General features: G+C 42.0%; 1 protein-coding gene across 2 annotated transcripts in view; it reads left to right on the forward strand.

The window, feature by feature from the left end:
* EIF1AD (eukaryotic translation initiation factor 1A domain containing) overlaps positions 1–10,443 on the forward strand; it is a 38,361-nt gene extending 27,918 nt beyond the window's left edge. For both annotated transcript variants that reach the window (XM_083165254.1, XM_083165255.1), the window contains exons 5-6: positions 9,341–9,388; positions 9,926–10,443. In XM_083165254.1, coding sequence (XP_083021380.1) covers positions 9,341–9,388; positions 9,926–10,106 — 229 coding nt within the window. In that variant the 3' untranslated portion in view covers positions 10,107–10,443. The remainder of the gene's footprint in view (positions 1–9,340; positions 9,389–9,925) is intronic.
* Positions 10,444–13,472: the final 3,029 nt, after the last annotated feature.

Below are 13,472 nucleotides of genomic sequence, written 5' to 3' on the forward strand. Positions count from 1 at the left end.
GGATTCGCATGTAAAGTGGTGTCCAATGTGGTATTTTTTGCCACTATGGGGATGATGGAATGTGTCTCCTGTCAGTAAGTACTGACAGGTGACGCACGAGCATTTAAAACATCCATTTTTGCGATTTGTCAGGAAATCAGGATACACACTGGGCGATTTAATGATTGGGACTTCAGTTTTAACCAAAAGGTCACGTAAATTACGGCCTCTTGAATAGCACGGCATGATGGTTTTGGTCATGAATGGCAATGAGGGGTCAGAGCTTAATAATGGCCAGTGTTTCTTAACTGTAGTAGTTATTGCAGGGGAAGCTATATTATATTTATTAACCCATGGCATACGAGTATCAATTTGAGGGTTATCAGTCTTCCTCTCTTTTTGGATAAATAATAGCCTGTCCATTTTAAGAACCTTAGTTTTGCAATCCTGTAAGAGTTTTTGATCATAACCTCTGTTATAATTCTCTAAGGTCATCAAGTTGTTCCAAACATTTTTTGGGGTCACTATTAATACGGTAGATCCGTATCATCTGTGAGTACGGCAAACCGTTAATCAAACTCTTGGGATGACAACTTTGGGGTTTGAGCAGAGTATTTCTGTCGGTTTCTTTAATAAAGACCGAAGTGATTATTTTATGGTCAGTGATGGAAATATCAATGTCAAGGTAATGCACCCTCTCGTTACTTAGCTCGAACGTAAATTTGACAGGACTATCTGTGGCATTATGTTCAGTGATAATTTTGGCTAGATCGGCTCCTTGTCCTTTCCATATGACCAACAGGTCATCTATGTAGCGCTTAAATAATATCACCTGTAAATCAAATTGTGGGTTAGAAAAAAATGTATCAAACTCAACTGAAAACATGAAAATATTGGCATACGCCGGCGCAACTGAAGAACCCATCGCACAGCCTTTTATTTGAACATAAAATTCCTTATTGTAAATAAAAAAATTATTAGTAAGAATTAATTCAAGTAACGTGAGAATAAATTGTATTTTGGAATCAGAAAAATTGCTCTTAGCTGACAAAAAACGTTGCACTGAACGTAAACCTAAGTCATGTGGTATTATAGTGTACAGATTGACCACATCGATTGTGGCCAACCAACAGTCCTCTGGTACTGTAGACAAGTTGTTAAACTCACGTAAAAGTGAGGTACTGTCCAGTAAATGAGTGGGTTCTGCTTGGATTAATGGTTGTAGCCAAGAGTCCAGTAAAGTAGCTGATGGTTGTAATAATGATCCATTGGCCGACACTATTGGACGTCCTGGTGGGGGGTCCAGTTTCTTATGTATTTTCGGTACTGTATATAGTGCCGGCACAATAGGGAAATCCGGTGTCAAAATCTGAGCAATTTTATTAGTGATGACATCTGTGTCGATTTCCTTTTTGTAGAATGTCTTTTAACTTCGCTGTGCATTCCTTGGTGGGATTAATACGTACTTTGTGATATGTCGATGTGTCGGATAGATGTCGCATAATTTCTTGATGATAGTCCTGTAAGTCCTGGAGAACTATGCCTCCTCCTTTATCCGCAGGTCTTATGACTAGTTGCTCATTTTTGGATAAAGATTGTATGGCGTAACGTTCTTGTGGCGACAAATTAGGATGCATGCGGGACTTTTCTTTAGTCAAACTGGTCACATCTTGTTCAATAAGGCGTGTATAAGTTTTTATGCTGGCGTTGAAGGTCTGTGGGTCAAAAGTTGATGGTGGACAGAATTGTTTGATGGCTTTAGGGACAGGTTCCGGAGTTGGTATAATTATAGGCGGTTTGTTGTGGAAATATTCTTTAAGCTTTAAGTTGCGTATTAGGTCGTTTTTTTCAATCTGCCATTGTAAATTATCAAATTGCACTGAGGGAACAAACCCTAGACCTTTCGATAGAAGACTGGTCTCACTAGCAGAGAGTTCATGTGAGGAGAGGTTGAATATTAATATCTCTTGTTCGTTGGTGGGCGCCCCACTCGTCCTCTTGCTTTTCCTTTGACACTGCTTTCCTCTTCGCGTAAAACGTCTCCGGAGGCTTCTCTGGCTCCTCTGGTACGTACTCCTAAAGGGCCACTTGTTGCATGATTTTTTTCTGTTTCACTGTTTGAACTGCCCATTTCTTGGGAAGAATCTGTGTCTAAGGCACTTTTGAATCGGCTGGGGTTGCGTTTATTTCTCCTAAAGAATGGAGTTCTTTTGCCGCTGTTGTTGATAGTGTTCCCCGATAGCCATCGGTACACTGTATGTCTTTCATAGTCTCCCTCGACCTTGGTTAGTTTTTCTTTTTTGAAAGCAAGTAGTTCCTTTTTATATATCGCTACCTGTGTGCTCAATCTGTTGAGCCAATCCATATCTTTATCTGCCGTTAGTGTGGGCAGATTGATTTTTTCAAACGCTGAAATCTTCTGTTTGATGTTGTTTAATTCCTTGGAGGATTGTTCAACTACTAAAACCATAAGATCAAGGGAGCATTTATTAAGAACGGCTACCCATCTTTTACAAAAGTGGGGATCGAATCTCCCGCTGTTCACTTCACATGTTTGTATTCTACTATAAAGGTATGTGTGCTTTTTGAATATTTTTATCCTGATGACAAATACACGTTATTTGAAACGTTGATCACTTATCCCGTTGTACGGAGTATTTATTTATAATCATTAAGCTACGAGTGCCGCACCACAAAGCCTCTATCTATCCCCTTGTGAGGGCACCGGCTGCAGCAACTTTAAAGTTATACAGGAGTGCCAGACCCAAAGAACCTCTATATTTCTGGGACCCCACCTCGGTCTCAGCAGCCTCGGCACCCAGCAAATTCTATTGCATGTCCAGGACAACGGCTTTACAGCAAGTTTTTTCACTCCCCTCTTACACCGCACGGTCCCGCACCGCAACTACTGAGGTATCTTCCACCGAAAACGATCTGCAGCAATGGCAGAAGGTGGTTTGGATTATAATGCTGAATTGTTCAATTTTCCAGTTGGAGACACACTTAGTCTCTCGGAAGCAGAAATAGCAGCAGTACTTCTGCAAAAAGGCATCAATGACGAGGTGGAATCATCTACACCAGATATTATATATCGAGACCTTCTTCGTATGAAGAAAAAGGAAGTTGATTATTTACTTCATGCCCTCTCCCTCAGTGATTATTGTAAATCCAAAAAAATACCCCGTGGCTTTAGGGTACGCAATTGCCCTACCATCGGGAGATTCGATCCCCACTTTTGTAAAAGATGGGTAGCCGTTCTTAATAAATGCTCCCTTGATATTATGGTTTTAGTAGTTGAACAATCCTCCAAGGAATTAAACAACATCAAACAGAAGATTTCAGCGTTTGAAAAAATCAATCTGCCCACACTAACGGCAGATAAAGATATGGATTGGCTCAACAGATTGAGCACACAGGTAGCGATATATAAAAAGGAACTACTTGCTTTCAAAAAAGAAAAACTAACCAAGGTCGAGGGAGACTATGAAAGACATACAGTGTACCGATGGCTATCGGGGAACACTATCAACAACAGCGGCAAAAGAACTCCATTCTTTAGGAGAAATAAACGCAACCCCAGCCGATTCAAAAGTGCCTTAGACACAGATTCTTCCCAAGAAATGGGCAGTTCAAACAGTGAAACAGAAAAAAATCATGCAACAAGTGGCCCTTTAGGAGTACGTACCAGAGGAGCCAGAGAAGCCTCCGGAGACGTTTTACGCGAAGAGGAAAGCAGTGTCAAAGGAAAAGCAAGAGGACGAGTGGGGCGCCCACCAACGAACAAGAGATATTAATATTCAACCTCTCCTCACATGAACTCTCTGCTAGTGAGACCAGTCTTCTATCGAAAGGTCTAGGGTTTGTTCCCTCAGTGCAATTTGATAATTTACAATGGCAGATTGAAAAAAACGACCTAATACGCAACTTAAAGCTTAAAGAATATTTCCACAACAAACCGCCTATAATTATACCAACTCCGGAACCTGTCCCTAAAGCCATCAAACAATTCTGTCCACCATCAACTTTTGACCCACAGACCTTCAACGCCAGCATAAAAACTTATACACGCCTTATTGAACAAGATGTGACCAGTTTGACTAAAGAAAAGTCCCGCATGCATCCTAATTTGTCGCCACAAGAACGTTACGCCATACAATCTTTATCCAAAAATGAGCAACTAGTCATAAGACCTGCGGATAAAGGAGGAGGCATAGTTCTCCAGGACTTACAGGACTATCATCAAGAAATTATGCGACATCTATCCGACACATCGACATATCACAAAGTACGTATTAATCCCACCAAGGAATGCACAGCGAAGTTAAAAGACATTCTACAAAAAGGAATCGACACAGATGTCATCACTAATAAAATTGCTCAGATTTTGACACCGGATTTCCCTATTGTGCCGGCACTATATACAGTACCGAAAATACATAAGAAACTGGACCCCCCACCAGGACGTCCAATAGTGTCGGCCAATGGATCATTATTACAACCATCAGCTACTTTACTGGACTCTTGGCTACAACCATTAATCCAAGCAGAACCCACTCATTTACTGGACAGTACCTCACTTTTACGTGAGTTTAACAACTTGTCTACAGTACCAGAGGACTGTTGGTTGGCCACAATCGATGTGGTCAATCTGTACACTATAATACCACATGACTTAGGTTTACGTTCAGTACAACGTTTTTTGTCAGCTAAGAGCAATTTTTCTGATTCCAAAATACAATTTATTCTCACGTTACTTGAATTAATTCTTACTAATAATTTTTTTATTTACAATAAGGAATTTTATGTTCAAATAAAAGGCTGTGCGATGGGTTCTTCAGTTGCGCCGGCGTATGCCAATATTTTCATGTTTTCAGTTGAGTTTGATACATTTTTTCTAACCCACAATTTGATTTACAGGTGATATTATTTAAGCGCTACATAGATGACCTGTTGGTCATATGGAAAGGACAAGGAGCCGATCTAGCCAAAATTATCACTGAACATAATGCCACAGATAGTCCTGTCAAATTTACGTTCGAGCTAAGTAACGAGAGGGTGCATTACCTTGACATTGATATTTCCATCACTGACCATAAAATAATCACTTTGGTCTTTATTAAAGAAACCGACAGAAATACTCCGCTCAAACCCCAAAGTTGTCATCCCAAGAGTTTGATTAACGGTTTGCCGTACTCACAGATGATACGGATCTACCGTATTAATAGTGACCCCAAAAAATGTTTGGAACAACTTGATGACCTTAGAGAATTATAAAAAAAAATTCTCTAACAGAGGTTATGATCAAAAACTCTTACAGGATTGCAAAACTAAGGTTCTTAAAATGGACAGGCTATTACTTATCCAAAAAGAGAGGAAGACTGATAACCCTCAAATTGATACTCGTATGCCATGGGTTAATAAATATAATATAGCTTCCCCTGCAATAACTACTACAGTTAAGAAACACTGGCCATTATTAAGCTCTGACCCCTCATTGCCATTCATGACCAAAACCATCATGCCGTGCTATTCAAGAGGCCGTAATTTACGTGACCTTTTGGTTAAAACTGAAGTCCCAATCATTAAATCGCCCAGTGTGTATCCTGATTTCCTGACAAATCGCAAAAATGGATGTTTTAAATGCTCGTGCGTCACCTGTCAGTACTTACTGACAGGAGACACATTCCATCATCCCCATAGTGGCAAAAAATACCACATTGGACACCACTTTACATGCGAATCCAATCACGTGGTCTACCAAATAGTGTGCCCGTGTGGCTTAAGCTACATCGGGAAAACTGAACGAAAGTTCAAAGAACGAATGGGAGCACACCGCAGCGCTATAAAAATAGCCCTTGCCAGCGGCAAAGCAGAACAACCTGTGTCTCGCCACTTCTTGGAGCGCAAGCACCCTATAAGCACATTAAGGTATCGCATGATTGACTGCGTGAAACAGTCTATCAGAGGTGGCAACCTATCCAAAAAATTGCTACAATGCGAATCCCGGTGGATACACCGACTTGACACAGTGGCCCCCAGAGGCTTAAATGAAAATATTTCATTTTCAGTATTTAAATGAAAATACTTCATTCACAGTATTTAAATGGCAATGTGTTATTGCAGTCTTTAGCTATGAGCACTAAGTACCATACGCTTGGGTTTTGTAACTTTGTATACTATTTTACCATATGTACTGTGTATTTGTTTGCGCATCTTTTCAGCTTTTTTAACCCCATCTATTGTTATAATGTTTATTCTGCTTTTAACAAACCGATACCCTCAATGTTGATTAATTCTTGTCACTATGGTTACTCACACAGCGTCTCCAGAGTACTTTGACTGGACGCCTAATTATGATGTCACTTACCCCCCTCCTGCGGCAGGGCGGGCCTGTATTGCTCGCTGTTCACTTCACATGTTTGTATTCTACTATAAAGGTATGTGTGCTTTTTGAATATTTTTATCCTGATGACAAATACACGTTATTTGAAACGTTGATCACTTATCCCGTTGTACGGAGTATTTATTTATAATCATTAAGCTACGAGTGCCGCACCACAAAGCCTCTATCTATCCCCTTGTGAGGGCACCGGCTGCAGCAACTTTAAAGTTATACAGGAGTGCCAGACCCAAAGAACATATATATATATATATATATATATATATATATATATATATATATATATATATATATATATATATATATATATATATATATATATATATATATATATATATATATATATATATATATATATATATATATATATATATTGTAAACTTCTAATATAAAATGTGCCCTCCCAATTGAAAAAAGTACCCTGCCCGGTGGCCAGCACCCTGTCTTAAAAAAATCCTAGAGTGTACAATACATCGGTCCCCCTTTCAGTTGGATTACAGCAGCTACACTACTGGGCATGGACTTCACAATTCTTTAATATTCACCGTGATACCACCCTGCTACTTTAAATCCATAGAACAAGGGACCACGTCATGATGCCACACTAAGAGGAGTGTTACTCCAGCCATCATCTGGTGGCTACATACCTTTTTGGTGGTGCATTGTGAGGCTGAAAGAGCCCTCTCCAATCTGACTGAAATGATCAACTGAGATGGTTGTGTAGTGTCTGCTGGTCAGTGATGTTTATAGATGATTGGGGGCTTTAATGCCGGTTCTATTCTATTGAATCCTGGGGATTTCTGTGACAAAACAGTTGGAACCTTGACATGTCAAATGCTAGATATTTTCAGTTATCTTGTGTCCCGTGGTGATGTTCACAAGACCAGGCAATACGCAAAGTGTTCTGTTGAGGGGGATCAGCAATAAGACCTAAGTGGGCTGCCTGCTCCTGTATCCCATAGAATAAATTGAATGTTACTTCTGGCTTCAGGCAATATGTCAACATGGCAGTGTGAGTTTTTTCTTTTTCCTGAATTATACCAGAATATTCTTAGGACAATGTCATCTGTCCATGAGTTGCATCTCAGAATGTAGCACAAAAGTTATTCAACCAAAGACTAGCTAAAGAAGAATACATTTCTGTTCTGGAATGTCAAAGTCCTGACCTTTATCCAGTTTATAAGTTATGGATGGACCTAAAGCGAGCAGTTCATGGGAGGAAATCCACCAACATAAGAGTTGATGTTGTTTTGTACAGAGGAATGGGGTAAAATTTCTCCTAGCCAATGTTCAGGACTAAAGGCCCCAAACACTATGCAACTTCTCCCCTCAGAAGTGGCATACAATCCCCCTTGAGCCACCCGGGACCTTCTCAGGCAACAGGATCACACGCAATGCATGCAGTACTTCTGCATGTTATGTATCTCATGTGATTCCTGTTCCCTGCCATCGGGAGAGAGTCCGAACCGTAGATCATATGTGCAGCACATATTATGTCCTGCTCCGTTCCACTGTGCACAGGACCGCACATCGGATTGGATGTCACACACATGCTATTTGGGCCTATTCCTGATCTGCCGGAATCAGGTTCACAGAGATGTGATATTGGATTATTTTCCTCGGTAAAAAAAATTGAGCACATCTAATCTTTTTGTCTAATTTGTTTGATTTCGTTCTTGTATCTACTTTTAGGACTTGTGTGAAAGTCTAAGGTAGTTTTAGGCCAAATTTCAGCAGAAATATAGAAATTTCTGAAAGGTCCACAAACGGTCAAGCACCACTGTATGTCTAGCATTCTTTTAAAGTAAAACCCCTATGTTTTTAGATTGGTTTGTTGCATATCTTGTTTTTCCTAATGTTGTTATGCGTACTGGGGCAGTACGGATGGTGTAATGCTTAGCATTACCTCCTCACAGCACTGAGGTCATGGGTTCTATTCCCACCATGGCCCTAACTGTGCGGAGTTTGTATATTCTCCCCGAACTTGCGTGGGTTTCCTCCGGGTACTCCGGTTTCCTCCCACAATCCAAAAATATACTGGTAGGCTAATTGGCTCCCAACAAATTCCCTAGAATGTCTGTGTGCGTGTATGTGGTAGGGAATATACTGTAGATTGTAAGCTCCACTGTGTGAATGTTCAAATATTCTCTGTAAAGTGCTGCGGAATATGTGTTCGCTATATAAGAAACTTTTAATAAATTAAATAAGTAAAGCAATGTAATGAAATCACTCAACTACTGTACAGTAACGTGTGCACCTTTGTTACCCATGTTACGCCTATGCATTTCTCTAGGACAGCGGTTCTCAAACTGTGGGTCCTGACCCCAAAGTGGGTCCCAACCTTCTCAGCATGGGGTTACGACTCCATGTTGCTGACCATCAGGCTGATGACTTTTCTAATCTCAGTCAGTGATTCAAGGAGTCTGAAAGATCTGTTGAATTGTCTGTTATTTTAGACTCCTCCCATCACTCTGTGCCTCCACAATGCTGCCATGTCTGTGCTGCCTGCTGACTACACGTGTGATGTGATGGGTTATGGTTATATTAGACTCCTCCCATCACTCTGTGCCTCCACAATGCTGCCATGTCTGTGCTGCCTGCTGACTACACATGTGATGGGTTGTGGTATATTAGACTCCTCCCATCACTCTGTGCCTCCACAATGCTGCCATGTATGTGCTGCCTGCTGACTACACGTGTGATGTGATGGGTTGTGGTATATTAGACTCCTCCCATCACTCTGTGCCTCCACAATGCTGCCATGTATGTGCTGTCTGCTAACTACAAGTGTGATGTGATGACCTTCTGTAGTAACTTGCTGGGGTCCCATAATAATTTTTATTGTCTGATGGGGTCCCAGAGCAAATTAGATTGAGGACCCCTCTAGGATAACTGGACAATAAGTGACAAGTCTCACAGTATAGCTGTATACTAATATACTGTATACTTCATCATTTTCAGGCCACTGGGGTTCAATAAAGAAGATGATCTTGCTAAGGAAAAAGGGAGGTAAGTTTTGAAAACTTTACATATTTTGATGTCAATATGTTCTTCCTACTTAACCTCCAGTTCTGTGGTGGGTTTTGCTGGGGCAGGACAAACCTTCCCCCGGTAGGTTTGTCCTGCCCCAGCAAAACCCACCAATCAAGGGGTTTATAAAAGTAAAAGCATGAACTGGCTACAGTGGCAGCTCTAAGAAGATGTGCAGGCTCTATTGGGCACCAAATGAAACTAGCTGTACAGGCAGGTAGTGGGCAATAGGGTAGGAGCTGGTGCTCTTGCAGACATTAACCCTTCAATACCCATACATTGACCATGTTTAAGCTATTTATGGATTTGCTTATTAATAACTCTAGTATATGCAATTATTTAAACAATTTGCTTAAGGCCCTCCTGGATAGGTAAAAGAAGTGTCTATTTGCAAATAGCAGTAACCGACATTGTTCATTTTTTTATGTTCTGCTGGAAGAAACGTTTATAGTTCATGTTGTTGTAGCTCTAGTTAATTTGTAACAAAGATTTTTTATTTTTTTTTATTTGCTACAGTATTAAAGGGGCAGATGCACAAAGCTCAACTGGTGAGAAGTCTCAGGAGGATAATGATGACACTGACTCAGAGGATGATAGTGACCTATTTGTCAACACCAACCGTGTGTATTGTGAGGACAGTGAAGAGGAATCTGACAGTGAAGAAAGCAGCGAGGAAGAGGAAGGAGAGAAAGAGTGATGCCAGAATAAATATGGAGGAACCTTTCTGGAGATCAACATCTGACATATTGATGCCTAAAGCAGGACAAGACTGAGCTGTTTTGTGCTATCAGTATATAAGGTGGAATATCTTCTATGGTCCCAGCAAACCTGTCATTGACTTGCTGTGAGACCAGTTTTGCTTTATGATGATGCATTTTCTGTCTTGGACATTTTCTTTATGCATTCCCAAACTGTTGCACTAAATGCTTGGTCTTTTGTTTCAGTGCAGGTAATGCATTTGAACTACATAGGGAGACTAATATAACAAAGGAATTGGAACTTGCAAGAAGCATAATTAAAATATTTTTTTTGAAGTTCTGCAGTATTAACTTATTTTACCGCTATCCATGTAGTGCTTGTCCTACTGTGTCTACATGAAGATTACAAGAGCAGAGGCAGCCATACAGATACTCATACTCTGCTTTATCGGATGTGGATCAGTTGGTCGCCAGCAAGTTGTTAGACAGTCATTAGGTCGACATGCAGGAAGGTCTTCATGAGTCTAGGTCGACAGGGTCATAAGGTCGACAGGGTCATTAGGTCAACATGGGTTAGGTCGACAGTCAAAGGGTCGACATGGGGTTTTTCACTGGTTTTTTTTTTACCCGAATGTCGAAACAGTAGACACGGACACAGGTTAAAGTGCACCGCATCCTGCGCTCGCCATGCTTCAGGCTCGGTTCCTCGCTACGCTCGGCACACTATTTTATTCTCACACCACGCCCTATTGGATGGAAGGGCATGAAATACCGCATGTCGGCTAAAACAGTGAAAAACCCGATGTCGACCTAATTGCCCTGTCGACCTAATTGCCCTGTCGACCTAATGAGTGTCTAACAACTTGCTGGTGACCAAGTGACCGTATCCCGCTTTATCTTGGGGCTGAAGTATACACTGCTGACCAAACCTGCTCTTACTTCAAAATAATGGGTCTAAATCAGGGATGGGGAACCTTCGGCCTTCCAGCTGTTGTTAAACTGCACATCCCACCATGACCTGCAACATTTTTAGCATGGCCTATCAAAACTGTAGCAGGGCATGCTGGGATGTATAGTTCAACAACAGCTGGAGGGTGGGGTTTCCATTCCTGGTCTAAATGGAACTTTAGTGAGGTGAGATTGTATCTCTATTCTTATTCTGTTTCCCATTACTATACTTAGCTAGCTCCAACTACTTGTACGAAGCTTATACAGATTTTTTTATTTTGAGGATTATAAATACTTGTATCATAGTTTTAAAAGTTATTTAATAATTTTGTTTACTTTACGGTTAATGTATGCTGGGCTGAAGTGGCCTAGTGTGTTTGTGTGTGTGTGTGTATATGTATATATATGTATGTATGTGTGGATAGATAGATAGATAGAGCTGGCTTTGGATCCACAGCAGTGGAATCGCGAGGCGGCACTCTCCGGATTTGGTGCAAAAATAATTTGTATTAAAATCATACACGGCAAAAATCAGGTCATAGGTGTCAACAGTTTCGGGGAGCAATCCCCTTCCTCAGGACGACCAACAGGGTGATGGTGTACAGGACAACAAAAACAAAATCTGTGCAGTATTGCTGTGTTTAAATACCTTGTGCTGTCAATGAGCCGCTGCGGGGGAGGACGGAGCTTCCATTGGCGTCCCGGAACGGCCTGTGCTGCTGTGTCTGTTGGTTCCCATGGGGACGTCTCGGGGCGCTCTCCCTGCTATTCGGAAGGGCGATCCGGCGTCTCCTGTTACCATGACAGCAGCCACTGTCAGACAGTGCAGTATCTGCCATTGGGTTCCGTCTGAAAAAAAGAGCAGACGGGACATGTGTTAAAAATGTATGTATATTGAAAAGTGCGGTGCTGTGCCTAGAGAAGCAATTGGTAGAAATATGCTATTTAAAAGTGTAAATTAAAAACAAGCACTGCGCTGGCAATGTATGTGTGTGTTTTATGTGAACGTATGATTATCGAAAGTTGTGTATGAAGTGAATGATTTTATGTTAAGCAGGAAGCCTTTAAGTAAAAAAGACCTTGCTGATATAGCAAAGTTTTATTGGCGGCCGTTGTTGCAATTAAGGGCATGATACAACTAACTGGTGGGGCGCTGGTCGCTATAAGCCTTATTAGCGCTCCACTTTGATGGTTGGGGCATATATCATATTAAGTATAGCCTCGGGGTGTCTGGACAGTGGTCCAGTACTTTTGTAGGGATCACAAAGCTGGTTTATTTCAATTTGAAATGCACAATATGCTACTGTGTAACATTGTATTGTAACAAAAATGTAACAGTGTGCTTGGAACAACAGAATGACAGAAGAGTAACAATATGCTTGAGGCAGAAAGCACTCCTGCAGTCTAAGCACTTGAACCATGTAGAAAAAAAATGCTCAAAAACATGATGAAAAGAGATATGAACAAATGAAAAAAATTTGAAAAAATATGAAACCATGCAAAAGAAAGGCAACCAGAGCTAAATGTATGTTATGACGTCTCGGAAATTTTTACTAGAAAACAGGGATGAGCAACAGCATTCTCTAGTGCAGGGGTGGCCAACTGGTCAGAGGGAAAGAGCCGAAAAATATCGGTAGTCAAGCTAAAGAGCCGACATCATGCGCGCGCCGAAGGCACATGCGCCAAAAAAAGGAACGTAGTCTATTTTGACCCCTTGGGTGGGTGTGATACAAATATGCCTCCAATAGTGCAGTGCCACATATACATATGCCCCAATAGTGCCAGATACACATATGCCCCCCACGGTGCCAGGTATGCACCACACGGTGCCGGGTATGCCCCCACAGTGCCAAAAAGCTCGTATGCCCCCACAGTGCCACAAACTGCTATGCCCCCACAGTGCCACAAACTGCTATGCCCCCACAGTGCCACAAACTGCTATGCCCCCACAGTGCAAATTTCCCAGCAGCAGCACTCACCTTTGTTTCTGCTGCTGCCAGGCAGGGAGAGGACAGTCTGGTGTCCCCCTGCAGTCCTCCTGTCATGTCACCGATGGGAGGAGAGCACAGCACACCGCGCGTCTCCTCCCCCTCACTTCCCTGTGACTGGGCCGTCCACCAATCAAAGCTCGCTGGCCGGCTCCTGATTGGCTGCTGGCCCGCGAGCTCTGATTGGCGGACTGCCCAGTCACAAGGATGCACAGTAAGGGGTAGGAGAGATGCGCGATGCGCGCTCTCCTCCCCTCAGAAGGAGAAGGGATTCAGGGAACCGGCAGCAGGGGGGACTGGGACAGACGGTGGGCGGCGGGCAGCAGTGGGAGCAGGAGCCGCACTTTACAAGAGGGAGAGCCGCATGAGGCTCAAGAGCCACAGGTTGGCCACCACTGCTCTAGTGTAATAATTTAGTGTCCACACTTT

The sequence above is a fragment of the Crinia signifera genome, chromosome 11 (assembly GCF_055691185.1).
Source record: "Crinia signifera chromosome 11, ASM5569118v1, whole genome shotgun sequence".
Classification (NCBI taxonomy): domain Eukaryota; kingdom Metazoa; phylum Chordata; class Amphibia; order Anura; family Myobatrachidae; genus Crinia; species Crinia signifera.